This window comes from Bemisia tabaci, chromosome 5 (assembly GCF_918797505.1).
Source record: "Bemisia tabaci chromosome 5, PGI_BMITA_v3".
In the NCBI taxonomy this organism is placed as follows: domain Eukaryota; kingdom Metazoa; phylum Arthropoda; class Insecta; order Hemiptera; family Aleyrodidae; genus Bemisia; species Bemisia tabaci.
Genome location: NC_092797.1, coordinates 43,734,300 through 43,755,637, shown reverse-complemented (window position 1 = coordinate 43,755,637; position 21,338 = coordinate 43,734,300). Strand labels below are relative to the sequence as shown.

Below are 21,338 nucleotides of genomic sequence, written 5' to 3'. Positions count from 1 at the left end.
TTTATACACCTCCGGTCGGACATAACTTAGTGAAAATCGTGACCACCCACACTTCCGTTCGTCTGGCATTAAATACATTATAAATTTGAAGGAGAGGAAATGAATCTCAATTATGTTAAGCCTATTTGTGGGCTTTAAGGAGAAAAACTATCGTACTAAAAAATTAAAATTAGGATATCTACATACATACATACATGTCGCTTTACAGCACTCCCTCGCGCTCTACGACTCCTAACCTCCACTGCTCTCTTTCAAACCACAAATCTTGGGGGATTGAGCACCTCAACATTTCTGCTTCAATCCCGTCCCTCCAACCTTTCATTGGGCGCCCTCTGCGTCTTCTCCCAGTCAAGGACCTTCTTCGGCAACCTGTCTCCTGCCATTCTCTGGACATGACCATACCAGATGAGTTGTTTCGTCATAATGTCATGCACGATGGTCTGCTTGGCATCCATGATATCCCGTACCGTCTCATTCCTGACGCGATCCTTTCTGGAAATACCAGCGGATCTACGCCAGAAGTCCATCTCTGTTGCCTCTAAAACCTCCCGGGTCCGCTGTTTCATCGGCCATACTTCACACCCGTAGGTTACTATGCTCTTGACAATCGCGTTGTAAATCCTCCTTTTGTTCTCTTTGGAGATCCTTTGGTCCCAAAGGACTCCATTTAACATAGCGATTGCCCTCCTACCCAGCATATTCCTCTTCTTGATGGCCTGGTCCAATCTTCCATCCTGGGTTAAAAACACTCCTAAATATTTGTAAATATCGCAGCTTCCAATTTGCCGCCCATCCTCTAATTCTATACTTTGCTGATTCCCGCCAACGGTCAACTTCTCGGTTTTGCTGACATTCACCTCGAGGCCCCATTTCCGATACTCAGCCACCAACTTTCGAGTCATGTACTCAGCATCATCTTGATCTTGGGCGATAAGTACTCGGTCATCAGGAAAGCATAACGTGTAAAGAGTTTCTTCATTATTTAGAGGGACACCCATTCCGGAACATTTTTTCTTCCATTCACGCAGTACATGTTCTAAGTATATTTTAAACAAGGTGGGGGAGAGGCAACACCCTTGCTTTAGTCCCTTTGTTACATAAAAACCCCCCGACAAGCCCCCTTTACATTTAATTCTTGCGAAAGTCCCTTGATAAAAAAGCTTAATTGCATTAATTAGTCCACGAGTAAAATCAGATTTTTCCAAGGCCTCCCAGAGTTTCACTAAAGGCACGCTATCATAGGCTTTTCGCAAATCCACGAACACCAAATGCAATTCTTGACCAACCGCCATCTTCTTCTCAATAACCTGGGTGATGCAAAATAGATGGTCGACGGTTGATCTGCCAGCCCTGAAACCCGCTTGCTCTTCTGCCTCATGATGAATCCATTCTTCTTCGATTTTAGCTTTCAATATCTTACCATAAATTTTGCTGATCGTCCCGGTCACCGACAATCCACGATAATTATCGAGATCGTCCTTTTTCCCTTTTTTTGTGGGTAGCTGTAATCCAACATTCTTTCCACTCCTTCGGGACTTCATCACCCTTCGCACATTTATCCATTAAGTCCCTTAAGCAATGGAACAGCCTGTTGGACCCACATTTAATTAATTCTGAGGGAATATCTCCGGGTCCATAAGCTTTCACATTCTTCAACTCCCTGACGGCTTTAACCACATCAAAGAGCTGGACTGATACAGTGGATGCCTCATCGGTGTTTATCTGCGTGCCTCCCTGAAACTCTGGTCGCCTTTCGGTCAATAATTGTTTAAAATGTTCCTCCAACTGGCGGATCGATATCGGAGATAAAATATCACGCTTCATATCCCTTCGTAGGCCTTTTAATAATTTCCAACTTTCTGCACTCTTTCTGCCCCCGAGGTAGGTGTTAATTTTGGAGCAATTCTGCTCCCAAGCCTCGTTTTTAGCGGCTCTGGTGCTTGCACTAGAGCTGCTATTCCGGACGGTCCCAGCTGGGGAGTGTCAATGCAGCATGTTACATTGTAGAGACCGCGCGTTGGTTGATGGGAATCGGCGCCATTTTCGGCTATGTTCCTTGTCATGACTTTATTTTATTGCATACTGTTTTATTGTTAGTCAATGCTATGTTGTGTATTGTATTTTTGGAATCATAGTGATACAGTCAACAATTCAAAACTTGTTTGTGCTTTTATCTCGTGATGGAAAAAATGTACTTTACGTTCAAAATTTGAAAATTTGAATTTTAAAGTTTTCGCGGTTAAGGAAGCTTTAACCACTGGGTTGGAGCTTCCTAGTCATTTACTCGATATCAGCTGATAGCAAACAAAGGTTACCAGGGAAACCGTAAACGTCTAACAACTATCGTGGCCATTGGGGCGATTATTGAAATGATATCGACTGTATGTCGCCGCTTACGACAGGACATAGCCCTATCTTAACTGTGTAATATATCGCAATTCGATATTGTTTTGATTTTTAAAAGGAGCAATTCATTCATACAGTTCCGATTAGTTTTGGCGAACGGGCCCTTAACCTACGGCACTCGGCTCATGGGAATTTTTTAACTCTAAATTTTTTAACCTAACTCTTCCATTCCGGGAACATATTTATTGAAAACGGCGACTTTTTCAACAGTCCTATTTTTATCTACAACATCTAAGTGGCCCTTCATAATCATTTAATTTTGCCCCCTGGCCAGAAAAAGGTTCGGAAATTGCAGTGATTTTGCCGAAAATGCTGAAGTAAGTAAATTTGGGCATTTTTTTTCCTTCTTCAAACTCTGTGGAGAAGCACTTCTCCTCCAGTACATCTATTTTTTTACTTATCTCTCGCAAGGTACATTTACAGAAGGTGTGTTCCAGTATTAACAGTTCAGATTCGTTGTTTTTTTATTATAACGCTTATTTCGGAAAGCAATTATTACATTGTTCAATTCTACTGACTTTCAACACTCGATTATACTCCCGGCAAATTCTGCAGCAGCGTTTCAAATGTTGACTCTAATGCTTCCAACAGCCATCCGATGTCTAAGGGTTTATTCCTAGATTTAGGGATTTTCCGGAATTTCCAGGGATTTAGGGATTTTTCAGGAAATCTAGGGATTTTTTTTTGATGAGGTAAAGTTACCAAAAATCAACTTTTTAACCTCAATTATAGCTTCGACAATCGAAAACATTTTTTCATCTATATTTTGTAGGCCTTTTTGGCAACACTATTTTCCCCGCAAATAAGCCGGAAATTAAAACGATTGTGTCCTTCGATGTACTTGACATTCAACTGCATTCAACCTGTTAATAATAAGAAATCAACTAATATTCTTTCATTTTATTGGTCTGGATTAGCACTGCTTTCAGAGAGCGCCAAAATTCAAACGAGCCAATCAGATTTAAATATTGCAAATCGCTACATCGAATGACATCATGATTCTTCATAAAAAAATGGCGCTTTTTGCAAAATCTAGGGATTTTTTAAGTATATTTGAGCAAATCTGGGGATTTAGGGATTTTTAGCGAAATCTAGGAATTTTTTTTCTTCCCCGCTAGGGATTTAATATCGGAAGACTGGCTTCCAGTATCGCAGCGTTGATCGTCGCTGATGTCGAAATGGAACCTAATGCCGGACATACTGTAACACCTCCATTCCTCAATTCCGGTGAGGAATACGTCTCTACCCTTAACTCAATATAAATATACAAATTGATAAGTGAGTGCTTTAGTCTCCTGAAAACAGAATTGCGAAACTTAAAATTGGAGAAAAATGATGAGTAAATGAAAAAATGGAACCAATTGATGGAAAAGTCGCATGCCATTCTGACACAAAATATGGCGTCTATCGAATCACCTTAACTAAATAAAATAACCAAATTTTCAACTCTCAAACTATCAACTATCAACTATCAAAATTCAAACTATCAAAATTTCCAACAATGACAAAAATGATTGTAATATACCTATAATGTAATGAAATATACACGCTCTAATCATTTAATTTGTATTACCTTTATGTTATGTACCTACATGTTATACTATTTTTATAATAAATTTTGCCAACATGCTTTTCAATTCAGTCTACAACATTTCATTCCGACGTGGCAATAATGATTTATAATGCCCCTAAACATTAAAATGAATTACAATAGTAATGCCGCATTATAATGTCGTATTATACATCGCAACGATTCATGTCCTACTGATTATTGATTATTGTAAGATGAATTCTGTTTTCTCTGATTGTATGTTTCATACGTGCGAAGCAAGTACGGGTCACTAGAAACGTGGTTCGTACGGGTGGCTGATGAAATTGATCTTCGAATACCTTTTGATGAGCTAGGGAAATGGAACCATCTGCATCTCATGGACAATAAATAGTTGCCGTAATTAAGGTCATCCCGTGATTAAGGTGCCGTGATTTAAGTCATAAATTCTTCATCTAATTCTTGATTCATCTCCAAAATGTCTGCTAAAGCTTTCATGCGCTTCTCCTTGTATGCATGAATGAGCAAATTGGGTATCGAACAAGCGGACACTTTTTGAAAATTTAGATGATTCTGGACAATATCGTACAGAAGTCCACGAGCTGCAGATAGAACCATTACCTCTAGCTCATCAAAAGTTATTCGAAGATCATTCAACAACCTCTTTGACAAGTTGCAAAAACTTTTCGTTAACAATAGTGTCACACGGTACTAGGAATATTTACTATTTCACGAACCTTATATTTCCCTGACTCAGTCCTAAATTATAGAAGTATGCGTTACTTTTCCAGCAATCCAAAAAAACAATTATACAAAAAACCAATACCTACACTTTCAGATATAAAAATGCAAATTTTTTGCAGCCTCGCTAAACGACTTATCAACCAGAGATTTTTTAGGAAGCGGACCTCCAAAGAGCTTTCAAAATTAAAAGTATACAACAAGTGATAATGCCATGTATTCGCCATATCAAAGCCCAATACACATTTATACACCGGCTACGTAAATCTGCTAAGTTACAAAACATGAATCGACAGTTGTCGGATTGTACATCAATGACAAAATGTGTCTAGGCCCTCATTCTTGACTACAACTACTGCCCCCAGAGCCGCTCTCCGACGCCAATGCGTTGGAGCTTCCTGCTTGTTCTTCCTTGTGATTAAATTAGGATATCTGCTCGATAAAAACTAATGATAATTAAAAAGGAATAATAATAATAAAAAAACTTGAATCAAGTTGCGCAATTTCCAATAGAAACGTAATTAATAAAAGCAAACAAGTATATTTTATCCGCAAAGCTACATTACTCATGATCAGTAACGAGACGTAAATGATCGATTGCCGATATTTTATTTGAAGCTGTGGTAAAGAATAGATTCCTATGGTGTTTGTTGCGGTCACCCTGTTTACGGATCCTTTTCCATAGGTTTAAATCACAGATAAATCGACGTATCGCAAAGCACGCCACAACGCTGCTCATGATATCATATCTTAAAATAAATTTTGCGAACAGTATTTCATTCTTTTATACGGTCATTTCTTTAAGAGCAAATCACATTTAACGTAAACAAAATTAACAAAACAGAACAATTTTATTTTATCCGTAGAGCTTCATTACTCATGATACCGTACCTTGAACTCAACTTAGCGAACAGTATTTTATAATTAATTACAGTGATTCTCTAAAAGCAAATCTAAATCTTAAGATTTTCCTTCTGTAAAAAAGAAAGAAAAAGAGGAGTAAATAAAGGGAAATGTATCGTTCTCGCACAGCGCGTCCCTAGCGTCAAGGAATTAATCTTGAGACGCGAGGGAGCTAAGGGAAGGTTCTGAAAATTAAAACGTCTGGAGAAGTATTTGAATAAATATAAGGAAATAAGAGATTGTTATAAATAATTATAATGTTGGGCGGAGTTAAGGGGATTTGGGATCTGTGAGAAAGAAAATTCAAAACGATATGCAGCCAAACTACGTCACTCGGAGGAACGTTGTCGAGTGTTATGTAAAAATGTCCGGTTTTGCTCTATTATCTACTAGATTCATGAATTCAACAAGGTTAAAAAAAAAAATCATTTTTTTGTTCTTTTATCTTTTAGAATATTTACAAAGCAGCCTAACTACATTTTAAACATTCTAAAGGATGTTAGAACAAAAAGAGAAAATTGTATTAACCTAGCCTAAGATGTTGAATGTCTATAAATAAATTAACTAACTAACTAACTATTTTGTATTTTGACGAACATAACTAGAGACATCCCATGTACATTCAATTTTGCCTGAGTTCCTCCTATGTTTTATTTTTTAAACAGAAAACTCCACAATAAAAAGGCATACATATCTCTAGGAATTTTTGTAAGATTGTAAGAATTTACAAAATTTCTTACAAAATGTTGATACTTTTTCCATGCATTTCAACAACTCTTTAATTTATATTACATAAAATAGCGATTCTTGAAACCGCCCTCTTGTGAAAGGAGGTGATTAAGAAGCGACCGTGAAAACGAACCTCAGTCTGGATAAACGCTACCGCCGCTACGTGGATAGATTTAGATTCAAACCTAACTGATACAACTATTCGAGCTCTGAAGTTGTATTCTTGCATACCCTACTATTTGAAGGCGCGGCGGGGCCAGGTGCGTCGTCTTCTCTGAGTGAAATCGAAGCGGAACACCAGCTCCAGTGGCAATTTTGCAAGTTTGCAACACTACTTTCCCTCCTTTAAAACCATTAAAAATATCGATTTAAGTGAGGTAAGCTGCCTCATCAAGAATCGATTGTTTTACATACATTTAAATGGAGGAAAAACGGTGTTGCCAACTTTCAAGCATCGCTACTCAATAAGTCCCATGCATTGAGAATTAAAGCAACATTGAGTGCAAATCACGATGAGTTTAAGGAGGTACGCAACTGTTGTTACTTTCACTCCCGCCCGTAGATTATTTAATTTTTCTGTTCGATGTCCCGTCACTCCGGTTCGTGATCGTGTACATGATTATTTTTTAAGTATCGACTTTATGCCGAATTTTTCTAACCATTTAGATAACAAACGGCAACGCCAGGGTCTCGAGGGACGCCGGGTTTTAAATACTTGTTTCAAGTATTTTTTCCGATTAGTTAGACATAGTTGTGACTCTCCAACCATCAGGCTTCAGCTTGTCTTTGCTCGCTTTCATTTTACACTCCATTGCTAGAGGGAATTCAATTATTCTCCGACGAGCACCAATAATCCAACGATGGGCGCTGCGGGAGGAGGGGGGATTTCCAGCCATCGAAAAGACTTAAACAAAACAGCCACAGCAAGTTTATTATAATCCTATCAAAACATCTTCGAGATGCATTGAGGTGACTGCCATACTGTAAGGATAGGATTAAGTTTTAGGATGAAAGTCTTCCCTATAAAATTGAACGTTCTCGGAAGTTTATAAAAAAGAGAACGAAAGAAAACACAATTACTTGATGCTTGCGTAGGAGTGACCTGATAATTAAAATCCACACGATCCAAACAATAATTGAGGTGAAAATTAAATGAACTCGGAAAAATAATTGTATTGTTTTTGTTCTTTTTTTTAAAAAAAATGAAAAGATTAGAGACCCAAAATATCTATTCTCACTGTTGTAGATTGTACATCACGTTTGAATCAATTAATGCGAAAAAGGGCTAAAAGGAACCAAGCAAACCGTACCTGCACGAAGTTTGTTTGAACATGAATAAGTCCAATATGAAGAAGGGCTGAAATTCTTCCCTAGACAATTTGGATACAATAAAGGACAAAATTGACTCAAATAATTCCATTTTTTACGAGAATAAAGCTATATTATAATTTTCGTCGAAAATTTTTCTGGTTTTTACATGAGATCAGAAAAAAATGGTGAAACTTTTAATTAAAAATCCTTGAAATTCTCCTGGTAAAATGCAATTTGCGCGGATAAATTTGGTAACACTGGAATGAAGTTACGTTCTGTCTAGAGGGAAACGGCTAAATGCGTCAAAGTCCTTTCAGCTGTCGAAACATATCCAGTTGTCCCTAAAAAATTCCAGCGTTGAAAATATTCATTAGATGTCCCAACGCTAAGATCGTCACTGTCCCGTGTAGGTATGCATACAGAGGAACATACATACGATTATTTTGTGTGGTTTAACGGTGTCATATCCAGAATTTCCTATAAATTCTGGGCAATAATGACGATTTTAATAAACTGAAGTAGATGCGGAAATTTTGAAACTCTGCACTCAAGATACGCGATTACGTGATCGAAACAAAATATTCTACTTTCAAAATCAACGTTAGATAGCTCAACGTTAGGAGCCCATGTCAAAGAAACTTTGAGATGTGAAGGTATTAGATAACAGAACAACATCCTATCTCGTGTACCAATTTCTCATTCTGCACACACGAAACGGACGCGAACACATTCTCAGGGATTTGTTCTTTTCTATCAGGGTACATCAATAACGGGAGAAGTTTGGACAAGAGAAAAGCGGAAAGTTCTTGATAAGAAAACTTTTCCTCTAACAGCTCATCCCCATTAAGGAGTGCCCCGTGAACGTGAACTTGATACAATAGGTAGGCTTCTGAATTCGCTGGGACATTACTCAATAGTGATTTTTTCCCGCTTAGAACAGATCATTGGATCGAATCTCTAGCTTTTCTGCTGCGCTAAAGAAATATGCCGTTTGAACATACACGCATTGATACATTGCTTCTGACAAAACATACATTTTCTGGCAAACTTGTATGACTACTTTTCTTTTGAACTTTCAGAAAATGGAGAATTTGCACGCAAATTTTTTGCTTCACCTGAAACGGCTGAAAAAGCCGATTTTGCGGGTCTATTAATTTTTACTCTGCATGGGAAATAGTATATTAATAGATTTAAAAGCAGTGAGAAAATGCACCGCGTCTACACCGAGAAAAAAGAATAGTAGAATTTACCATTCCTTCACGCTGGATTTTATGCAGCGTGAATTAAAAGTCGATTCTGCCAGAGGAATGGTTATCTGTACCAGTATATAGTAACGTTTACCTTTCTTCTGGCAGAATTTACTCTGAATTGACGCTATGTATATTAAATGTATATTAAATTCTACCAATCTTTTTTCTCGGTGATAGTGACGCCATCTGGCGGCATTTCCCATTTAAACATATGTATTTAAGCAGATCATATAATTTTGCCTTAAATCCTCCAACGATTGTTCAATTCATAAACCAAAGGGATCCTCGTGTTCAGTTCACCCAGTAGTTTTCACTTAAACACGAAATTCATAAAATTTCAGACACCTGCAAAGTCTCTATTTTATGCATATGGTTTAAACTAGTCCATCTGAAAATTTCAGACAAAAATATGTGTCTTTTCTAAAAAAAACATACATATTCTATCAGAAGAAAATTGGCAATGTCCAAATATTCATATCCCGTATTTACTTCTTAGCACTGCAGTTTTGGAAGTGTGATATTCCGGCCTCTCGTTTAAAGGATATCGCTTCAGCGGTGGAAATTGCAGCCTCAACAGTATAAATGCAAATGTCTCTTGACAAGGATGCAATTTGCTCGAAACAAATGCAAGTTTTCTGTATAAAAACCTCGTAAAATAAGACGGAGACTGCCAAATTGTCTAAAATAAACTCAAGTGTGAGAGGAAGCTCTCTTGATGAACGCTACTTCAAATGTTTTATTCAAACCGTGGAAAAAAAGTTGACGATACACTTCATGTATGAGGCTGCTAAAACTGAGTGCGTTAAACAGGAGGGAACTAAAACAATTTTTTAAGGAAAAAAGTTACAAGTAGTGTTGGGCTCTACAAGCCTTTAACGATTTTTTCCGGTCAAAAATTTAAACAGAGAACAGAAGTTCCCAATTGCAAAATGTTGTTAATTTCGATTGAATTTACAGGAATGAACCGTAACGCATACAATTTAAACCGACAAAAATGGGTTTGAAGTTTCAATGCTGAGATTGAACTTAATGTTTTTAATAGAGTCAAACGTTTATTACTACATGGGAAATATTTTCTGTGAATATTTCGGAGGGGGGATGGAAGGGGGGTCCAGCGGTGACCCCCCAAAAATTCTCAACATTTTGAAGCATCTAATATGCAACTTGAGCAAATTTCGTCAAGAATAATTACCAAAGTACAATCGTGCATTCTTTTTATTTCCTCCATTTTTTCCATTTTTCATTCTTTACTTTTTCTTCCTCCTTTTTTAGGGTGACCGGGGGAGGGGGGAGCGTATACTCTGTATGCCCCCCCTGGAACCGCTTTCGTTCTCAAGACTTTCTACCCGTTACTGTTTCATCCGTTTCCAAGATGCTCAATAATCTGGATATTTCCGTAAAAATCTAGTCTATTGCAGGAGAGCACAACTAGAGAAATAATTATTAAAGCCTCGAATCGGTGGCTAACGAGACCTCCGTGCAACCTCATTTCGCACAATAAGAGCTCGAGTTCTTAACGCGCGGTTACCGGATTAAATCGAAATTCCCCGATTTTACCCCGTCCCTCTGGATGTAAAATACACGACTCTTGAGAACAACCTGACGGGTATGCTCAGCTTCGATTGGAATTAAATTACGGTAGGAATCCAGCCGTATCCGTTCTGAAACCCGATACATCGCGTTTTGATGGACCCCGCTGACCGTGCTGCACCACGGTGCATTACCTTTCACCATCGTGAGACGATGAACAGCCTGAATTGAACGACTTTGCCACTTCCTTGACGCAGGAATGATTAATTTGTCAGGTACGGTCATGTTAACAGGATGATGGAAGAGAGGCTGCCAAGGAAGATGCTTAATTGGACGGAGTTCATCAGAAAGGAACCAACCCACATTGAGTTGAAACTGAGGAAAAGAGGTTTGAAGTTTTGTACCTGCATGAGGTTCAATGTAAAAAATAAACTGAATTGCATTATGCGAGAAGGAACCAAGAACATTCCAATGTCACTAAGATTGTGCAACTCTAAACTAATTTTATATTTACTCCCAATAAACTATAACTTAAAGACGAAAATTACCTTTGTAAATTTAATTTTTTGCGTGATTTCAGTAATTTTATTGAATTAAAATACACAATCTTAGCAACATTGGAATGCTCTTGGTTCCTTTTTGCAAAATGCAATCCAACTTTAACCCCTCTCTTCAATTTTTTATTTTTTGACTTTCACTTTTTGGCAGGAGAAAATTTACAGCTAATGAGACTCGAAAGCATTCTTAACTCAATTTTTTCGAAAATGCGGGTTGGCTCCTTTCTGATAAACTCGGTCCAATTGCGGGTTCCTCTCGGGAGAAGACGAAGGGGACGCCTGGTAAAAGGGTGGCGACAGGAGGTTTTTAAACACAGAGTGCATATCGGCGGTGAAACTACCAGACCACGGATCCCGTTTGCGGTGACTAAAAATCTCCACTCTCATATCATTTTTTTGAAAGGGAACGATTCAATATCATCCCTTGAATTATTCACAAAATTTTCTTTGCCATGAGAAGAAAAGTCACGAAAGTTTTTAAGAATTGACGTTCAGTAGTTTCCCATTTAAAAATGAAAGTATGACAGGAAGTCTGCAACGTCGCAAACCGAAATACGTGGTCCGGTAGTTTCCCCAAAGAGTCGTAATATGATGAAGTGAACTGGGGTTTTGTTCCGGTCGACGAGTTCCAAGCCCGGCGTGCGCCGAGATTGGGTCACCTCTCCGATACAGTTACGATCTAAAATGGCGATATGATACGTAATAATTCATGACCTCTTTGTTTACATCGGATGGCCCATCACCAGCCGGCTATCGTGTACCGAAAACAATCGATTATGTATCGAAATCGTGGCCCCGGCATCGCTCTGGATTTATGGAATCCAGTAACTGGAAAATTCTCAAAATTAGTGTCAGCTCCTCAGGTCCTATTACGACTCTATGAATTCTATGGTTTTAAATGAATTGAGGGAGTGCCAACTCCTTGAAAGGTTGTGAGAGGATCGGGTACTGTGGTGGTTCGGCGTCGCAGAGCGCCACAGAGAGCTGAGAGGTGAACGCGACTCTCATGTATGCATATGTATGATTCATTCGAAGGGTAATAGCTTTTTTTGACGTTTCGAACCTGTAGTAACTTTTGCTTTGAATATTCATTCGCTAAAACCACTGAATTGCCAAATTGTGTCCGGGGAAATACTGATTTATGAGAGAACTCCCATCGCTAAAACTTTGGAAACGCCGGATAAAGTTATGCGTGAAATTCTCTGAAAAATCAATAAAAACATCTATATAAGTTTTCCGGAAAATTTGCATTTTTATCAGAAGAGATTTGGTAGCGTCCAAATATTTATACAGGGTTTTAAAGTACGGAGGATGTACCTGTTTCATCTGTTGTTCCCTATTCGGGAAAAGCTATCATGTGAGATATGTATGAAGTTAGGAGGGTATCACGATGAGCTCTGACTGACGACTGTGGTGATCTTATATCGGTGCACGGCTTTACAAATGTAAAACATTCTATACATTTCACGAGAGTAAAGCCATGAAAAGTTACATTCCATAGAAAAATCAGTAATAATTTGGAGGAAGGAGAGCAATTTTACTCAACGTTACGTGTTTAATAAAGTGGGTTGTGGGTTTACAATGCGGTGCGTAAGGGTGAAGGAGGGATGAGGGAACAGGAAAAGTACATTACTTAACAGTTAACGCATCTTCAGAACGTTGACGACGTATCCATCCCCGCTGAGTAAATCTAGGGGGTCGTAATAAATCAAATAATGCACTTTAAACGATTTATTACCCCCTCCCATTCCCTTCTTAAGAGCACTTTATCTTGTCTACGTCAATTCATCGATTCCTTTCATAGTCGTGTGCTTACAAAAACGGTGACCCCCACCCTCCCCTCCGTGCGGTTACTTTCTTCATATAAGGAAGCATTGATGGTCATTAAATCATCTAGATGCCATTAAAACTTCAGGGGTTATTGCTATTCATCACGATTATTCTTATGAACTTTTTAAACTACAGCTCGATCACAAACGCTGACCCGGAAAAGTTGGAATGTGCCACAGCCGATCAAAGTCGGCTCAAGATCAAAATCAACCTGCATCGCTTGAAAAAAGGGAAAAAATGATGTTTGCCTTTAAATTTCATTGCCTTTAAACCAATTATTACGTGATAACTAACTAATCCTGTGTTAAAAATTTCAATTAAGAAAGGTATATGTGCGAGAAAATTGTGTTCGATTATCCTCATTTATTCTATCAAAGTAAAATCTTGCCAGTTCTTGTCCCTTGCTAAAAATCAGGGTAGCGTTAAATGTATTTGAGTCATGAATAAGTTTACTCCAAACTGACTTCTTTGGAAGAGAGACCGCCTCCTATCGAGGGGCGAACGTTCTAATTACGTTCGCGTGAACTTGAAAAAATCCAAGGAGCCTTACTCTCCACCTGTTGCTTTATCCTAATTGGAAACTCTCGTTCTTTGTCAGAGAGGTGCGCTGCTATGCTAAGGAAAAACGCCGTATGAACCTTTAAGCATTGCCGAATTTCCTTTGATAAAACACAAATTTCCCGTTAAACTAATAAATATTTTCCTTCCAATATTTCAGATAATTTTGTTCACAATTTCACCTAAAGTTCCTGAGTAGTTAAAGGAAAAATTTTTTATAACTTTCTTAAACAATTAACTTGTTAGCAAAAGAAATTTGGCAACTCTCGAATGTTCATACGGCGTTCTTTCTTAGCACGCAGTGTGGCAGGTGATGCGAGCGTGCATCAGGCAGACAGGACTATCCTTGAATAATTGAATTTCAAAACTTGTAATGCTAACTCGATAACGGAATATTTTCATTCCGATAACTTTTTTGCAAACTTTTGAAATTCACTTGGTTCAAAATAGATTTATGCGAAGTTATTATCCCCCTGTGCACCTTACCACCGAATTGAACCCAGTTGCTCGAATGCAACAAATTATGCAAGTTTCTTTCGATGGCAATAGGCTTGAAACCGAGGAGGGAGGTTTTAAGAGCACGCGAGAAATTATACGATTTAAACACACAATGCGTCGTCATTTTCCTGCCGTGCTAAGGAAAAACGCCGTATGAACCTTCAGGAGTTGCCAAATATCCTTTGATAAAACACGATTTTCCTGGTAAAAATGTAAATTTTTATTCTTTCAATTTTTCATATGATTTTGTTCGCAATTTCACCTAAAGTTCCTGAAAATTTCAAGGACAAACATTCATAAATTTCCCCAAAAATAAATATTTTACTGAAGGAAATTTGGCAACTCTCGAATCTTTATGCGGTGTTCTTCCTTAGCACGGCAGTTTTGGCTCTCTGTATATTCTCTCGACGTTGTTGCCCTTTAAATCTGGAGGTGTGGCGATCTTCAGATGGGTGCGACGTTTACACGTTGTTATTGGACTACTCGTCTCAGATTTAACCCTTATATTTTAGTAATAAGTTAGGATCATAATTGTGGGCGTTTGTTAATCTTTCCCTTTCCTTAAAGCACCTCATATGGACTTCATTTTGCCTTAGGGATGTTTCAAGAGGCCTTCATATGGATCCATGAAAAAAAAGTAGAAACTCTCAGGTAAAAATTAACGGTGCAGCTTCAAAATTGGATCTCTTCAAATGCTTCAAATGATTCGCCCATACAAAAAACAGTAACAGCACCCCCTCTCCCCCAAAAAACAATGATCTTGACTAATTTGAAGATCGTCTAATTTAAAAGGTTTTCAAAGGTTGAATACATTATAAGATCCATTTAATAACCTAATTTAACGATCCTAAACCTATTTTAAAATTTGAAAAGCCATCAGGAATATTTTATCCTTGGTAGCTGGTATGGTTATAGCATAGCACTGCAGTCTCTTGCAAGGATGTTTCTTCAAGACTGCACTGTTGAATTTTACCGTGAAATTTGTACATTTTCCCTCATGTTATAAGTGAAGGTCTCTCTAACCACTATCACAGTCACACTCTGCAAAACTCTAGAGAAAAGATGTGTTTAAGGAACAACCGTAAATACGAACCTAACGTTACCGCTGCTACGTGGATCGAATATAGATTCAAACCTAACTAATGCAACTATTCGAACTCTGAAGTTGTGTTCTTGCATACCCGGAGTATTTGAAGGCGCGACAGTGACAGACAATCCGATGTATCAGTATATTTTATAATGTAACTCACGGAATTTTTAAGAAATCAATTATAAAAATTAGGAATTTAAACTCGAAGAACAAAAATACTTCCATTCTACACATTATCCCAATGATTTCGATTACATTTTTGATTTGATTCAATTTTTTTTTGATGGGGCTGATTCTCTTCTCTGAGTTAAATCGAGGCAGAACACCAGCTCCAGTGGCGATTTCGTAAGTTGGCAACGCTGTTTTAGCTCCATTTAAATCTATTAAAAATATGGATTTAAGGTGAGGTAAGCTGCCTGACCGAGAATCGATTGCTTTACATACATTTAAATGGAGGAAAAACAGGGTTGCCAACATTCAAGAATTGGCACTGACCAGCTCCATCCCAAGATCTGTGTTTATTGTTCTCTGGACCGCAAATTACCATTCAATGAGATAAGTGAATAATTCATCGAAAATAATATTTATTGATAATATATTAATATTAGGCATTACTTTTTATTCATCCCACAACCACTTGGTAAAATACACGGAGAAACTGAATTTTGATTCGTCATTTTTGAAATTGTCTATCTATGATCATAACAAACGGAATACCTCATGCAGAATATTAAATAGCGATGCTATCTCCATATTTTCATGTAAAATACCTAATGGACCGTATTTCATTCCGGTTCAACGTATCAACTGGTTCAAAACAATAGAATATGGTCTCAAACCAAAATTTGGGGATTAAAATTTAAAACGCTGAAAAAAAGGGAATTCCTCACAATTTCCCTTTTTGTCACCATGCAACGCCTATAAGAATCAACAAATAATTACAAAAATAATTAAAACCTAATTACAAATCGCTCAATGAACTTTTGCCTTTATTGTAACATAATGAACCATTTGATATCGATAAGATTGCAGCACACATTTGATGCATTAAATACATCTATTCCTGTGCGTGCAGATATTTATAATCTTAATTTTACCTGAGGAATTTTGAAGAGTCGGAGTAAATTTGCAACTTGGATAGAGGTCACGCTAGAGGCAGCTCCAACGACACCAGAGATAACTTTCCTCACTTGAGTTTTGTTACATTGATATCCTCCGTCTTCAATGTTACTCAGTGATCCTGAAACACAACAATTTTCAAGATATATTACGAGTGGTTATATAGTCCAAGAGCCAGACGACTTTGAGTGACAAACTCGGGATACATGTTTTGACCTCCTAAATCGATAGCCTTGCATACACTGAAACGGAAAATTTTCGTCTGCCGCCCTCTAGCCTGTGCCATCACCCTCATCTAGGCCCTCAAAGTGGTCCAAAAAACACCATCTGGTGACAAACTCCTGACGCTCGGCAGACAAGTCTATTATTAAAGATCATACCCAGGGTGACTAGAAAAACTTTGTCTGCCGCCCTCTAGCCTGTGCCATCACCCTCATCTAGGCCCTCAAAGTGGTCCAAAAAACACCATCTGGTGACAAACTCCTGACGCTCGGCAGACAAGTCTATTATTAAAGATCATACCCAGGGTGACTAGAAAAACTTTGTCTGCCGCCCTCTAGCCTGTGCCATCACCCTCATCTAGGCCCTCAAAGTGGTCCAAAAAACACCATCTGGTGACAAACTCCTGACGTCTAGTGCGGTTGCGGATGTACTCCTGTGTGCAGCTTGTGTAATAAAGTTTGAATGATGCATCATTCTCTTCTTTTTTTCGTGTAGAATCCGATTTTCGATGTTGTCAAGTCCAAAAATGATGCTGGTGCCCCCAATTTAAGATGGCGCCCAAAATGGCCGCCCCGGGGGTCAAAATTCCAAAATTTGAGAATATTGTCGAGTTTGGTATCCATTTATATGTAATTTTGGTCGTAAAATTCATATCTGGTGTCAAAAAATCATTTCAACCCCTTAGGGACCGTCAAATCCAAGATGGCGGCCAAAATTTCAACTTTAATGATAATTACCCAAGATGCACCTTTCACTGTCGAATGACGTGTCTTCATTCATGTTAATTAGGTCAGAAAACCTAAAAGGGAGGTCTACAATGCCACTGCACCCTATGGAGGGCCAGGGTTCACCCCTCCTACCCCCAATATGGCCGCCGCGGAGGGCATAAATAGTGACATTCTCTCAGAACGTCATAGTAGGTGTCGATTCCTATGTAATTTGAGGCGTAAATTCCAAATTTCAAGTCATAAATCGCAAATGTGAGACTTGCAATGGCTTATACCCTATATGGGGCCAGGGGAACCCCCTCAACCCCCTCTTCTTTCTAATATGGCTGCCATGGGGGGCATAAATAGTGAAATTCTCTCAGGACGTCATGTGAGGTGTCGATTCTTATGTAAGTAGAGGCTTAGATTCCGAATTCCAAGTTGAAAATCGCAAATTAGAGGTCTGGAATGCCATTTCACCCTACGCGGGGCCAGGAGCAGCCCCCTACCCTCTTCAAAACGGTCGCCGGGGGGGGCATAGTTGCAGTGAAATTCTCTCAAAGCGGCATGTGAGGTGTCGATTCTAATGTAAATAGAGGCGTAGATTCCGAATTCCAAGTCGGAAATCGCAAATTAGAGGTCTGGAATGCCATTTCACCCTACGCGGGGCCAGGAGCAGCCCCCTACCCTCTTCAAAACGGCCGCCGGGGGGACATAGTTGCAGTGAAATTCTCTCAAAGCGGCATGTGAGGTGTCGATTCTCATGTAAGTTGAGGCGTAGATTCCGAATTCTAACTCGGAAATTGCAAATTGGTGGTCTGGAATGCCATTAGAGATCTGGTGCTCATATGTTCGTTTCCATGGATGGCGGCTTGTGCAGCATTTATGTTGCGAAACTCATGACTTTCACACGCTCATAACCGTCATAAATAGCTGTAGTTTGTACAGGAAAAACTTTATTAAAAAAAATATCCGATGAAATTGGGACCATATACATTTTCAGATCCCAGAAATCGTCCAGAATTAAGAAAACACAAAGCTTCCAAGGGAAATTATGAACTTGATTTATCGACGTTTTTCACCCTGAAACGTCCGCTATTCCAACATTCGCCCACGTAGGAACAGTGAAATTCTCTCAAAGCGGCATAGTAGGTGTCGATTTGTTTTTAATATGAGGCGTGGATTTCGAATCACAAGTCAAAACATGTAAATACCCCATAGTGACGAAAATACTTAAATATGGCAACCGCTTTGGCCTACATTTTGGACTAAAAATGCTGCTTGGGTTCATTTTTGTCGAAAGAGCTGGAAATGAATTGGTGATTTCAATGGTAATTGACAAATTTCACGCGTATTCTTTCTCTATGTACGCAAAAGACTCAGATGGGCGTCTATTTTTTTCATTTTTAAAAATTCCCACAGAAATATAATTTTTTTGCCGACGAAGTATGTATCTGCATTCAGAGTTCCTATGTTATTGTTTATGAACGCACTCAGTTTAATTGCAATTAAAACAACTGGACAATTGAGTGCTTTTTGTAGCGCAGGGTTTCGTCTCCTAGTAGAAGCGACACCTACAGTTTCCTGCGTTATCTGCAAAAAAACGCACGCTCCTGCTAGAAGAAAATCGATTAAAAAAAGAACCATCTATTATCCATTTATCTAATAATGAAGAACCAGAAACCAATATGAATCCTCTGTGTACATTTGAAAAAGAACACCGGTGAAATATGTCGATCACCATTAAATTATCCGATTCATTTCCAGCTCTTTCGACATAACTGAACCCAACCCAAGATGCATGCTTTATTCCAAGATGAAGGCTGGAGCGATTGCCATGCTTAAGTATTTTTGTCACTTTGAGATATTGACGATTTCTGACTTAAAATTCGGAATCTACGCCTCAACTTACATGAGAATCGACACCTCACATGCCGCTTTGAGAGAATTTCACTGCAACTATGCCCCCCCCCGGCGACCGTTTTGAAGAGGGTACGGGGCTGCTCCTGGCCCCGCGTAGGGTGAAATGGCCTCAACTTACATTAGAATCGACACCTCACATGCCGCTTTGAGAGAATTTCACTGCAACTATGCCCCCCCCCCCCCGGCGACCGTTTTGAAGAGGGTAGGGGGCTGCTCCTGGCCCCGCGTAGGGTGAAATGGCATTCCAGACCTCTAATTTGCGATTTTCAACTTGGAATTCGGAATCTAAGCCTCTACTTACATAAGAATCGACACCTCACATGACGTCCTGAGAGAATTTCACTATTTATGCCCCCCATGGCAGCCATATTAGAAAGAAGAGGGGGTTGAGGGGGTTCCCCTGGCCCCATATAGGGTATAAGCCATTGCAAGTCTCACATTTGCGATTTATGACTTGAAATTTGGAATTTACGCCTCAAATTACATAGGAATCGACACCTACTATGACGTTCTGAGAGAATGTCACTATTTATGCCCTCCGCGGCGGCCATATTGGGGGTAGGAGGGGGTGAACCCTGGCCCTCCATAGGGTGCAGTGGCATTGTAGACCTCCCTTTTAGGTTTTCTGACCTAATTAACATGAATGAAGACACGTCATTCGACAGTGAAAGGTGCATCTTGGGTAATTATCATTAAAGTTGAAATTTTGGCCGCCATCTTGGATTTGACGGTCCCTAAGGGGTTGAAATGATTTTTTGACACCAGATATGAATTTTACGACCAAAATTACATATAAATGGATACCAAACTCGACAATATTCTCAAATTTTGGAATTTTGACCCCCGGGGCGGCCATTTTGGGCGCCATCTTAAATTGGGGGCACCAGCATCATTTTTGGACTTGACAACATCGAAAATCGGATTCTACACGAAAAAAAGAAGAGAATGATGCATCATTCAAACTTTATTACACAAGCTGCACACAGGAGTACATCCGCAACCGCACTAGACGTCAGGAGTTTGTCACCAGATGGTGTTTTTTGGACCACTTTGAGGGCCTAGATGAGGGTGATGGCACAGGCTAGAGGGCGGCAGACAAAGTTTTTCTAGTCACCCTGGGTATGATCTTTAATAATAGACTTGTCTGCCGAGCGTCAGGAGTTTGTCACCAGATGGTGTTTTTTGGACCACTTTGAGGGCCTAGATGAGGGTGATGGCACAGGCTAGAGGGCGGCAGACAAAGTTTTTCTAGTCACCCTGGGTATGATCTTTAATAATAGACTTGTCTGCCGAGCGTCAGGAGTTTGTCACCAGATGGTGTTTTTTGGACCACTTTGAGGGCCTAGATGAGGGTGATGGCACAGGCTAGAGGGCGGCAGACAAAGTTTTTCTAGTCACCCTGGGTATGATCTTTAATAATAGACTTGTCTGCCGAGCGTCAGGAGTTTGTCACCAGATGGTGTTTTTTGGACCACTTTGAGGGCCTAGATGAGGGTGATGGCACAGGCTTGAGGGCGGCAGACAAAAATTTTCCGTTTCAGTGTATGCAAGGCTATCGATTTAGGGGGTCAAAACATGTATCCCGAGTTTGTCACTCAAAGTCGTCTGGCTCTTGGACTAATAGGATCGTATTAAAGACGTGCATAAGCATTTTGAAATAATATTTCGAAGGTAACAAGATAAATAAGTCTGCTAAAACTTTTGAAACATGGGTCATTTTTACGCTTTTACGCAAAGAGTATTACTTGTCAGCATCAAAAGATCTCGTCAGTAGTATTTCATAAAGTAGCTTTTGATGAAAATAGTTTAGTTTAATGTTTGTGTCTTAACGCGCTTTCTAGGAAAAGAGGACAAGTGATGCCGATCACACCAACTACGCCATTAACGGCTATAGATTATGGTTTTATTTTGTAGTTTAATTCAATTCAGTATTATAGTTTAATTTATACAGCAAGTAAAGCTCACGGGGTCATGCTAGTTTTTCTTCCTGTGGCAGTTTTTTTCAAAAAATCAGATTGATAATAAACACATTTGGGTCAAATTATATTACATTTATGCCGTTTTTTCAGTTTTCACATTGAATAAACCCTCCACTCGTCGCTACGACAAAATTATTTGCAGATTTAGTAAAAAATAAAAATGACGGAAAACGTACTCTCTACTTGGAGAATGACTGTATCCCGGAATGATTTGTCAAAGATCCGCGTTCTCATGTGTAAACTCTATTTTTTAGTGACCTACTATTTAATTATACTGCCTATATTTGAGGGAACACTGGAAGAAACACATTGGATCTAGAATCCGGACTCTTAAAAACATCGACAAGAAATCTTGATTCAATCGGATTTTAGCTTAAATCAAGAACCAAGCCTCTTAATTTGAGCGGATTTCCTTTTGATTTAAGCAAAAATCTGA

The 21,338-nt window shown here is 39.0% G+C and overlaps 1 protein-coding gene across 4 annotated transcripts in view; it reads right to left on the bottom strand.

Moving 5' to 3' along the window:
• Positions 1-21,338, bottom strand: part of LOC109032266 (metabotropic glutamate receptor 2) — a 555,771-nt gene that overhangs the window by 225,808 nt on the left and 308,625 nt on the right. For all 4 annotated transcript variants that reach the window (XM_072300776.1, XM_072300777.1, XM_072300779.1 and 1 more), the window contains one exon: positions 16,050-16,192. In XM_072300776.1, the coding sequence (XP_072156877.1) occupies positions 16,050-16,192 (143 nt within the window). The remainder of the gene's footprint in view (positions 1-16,049; positions 16,193-21,338) is intronic.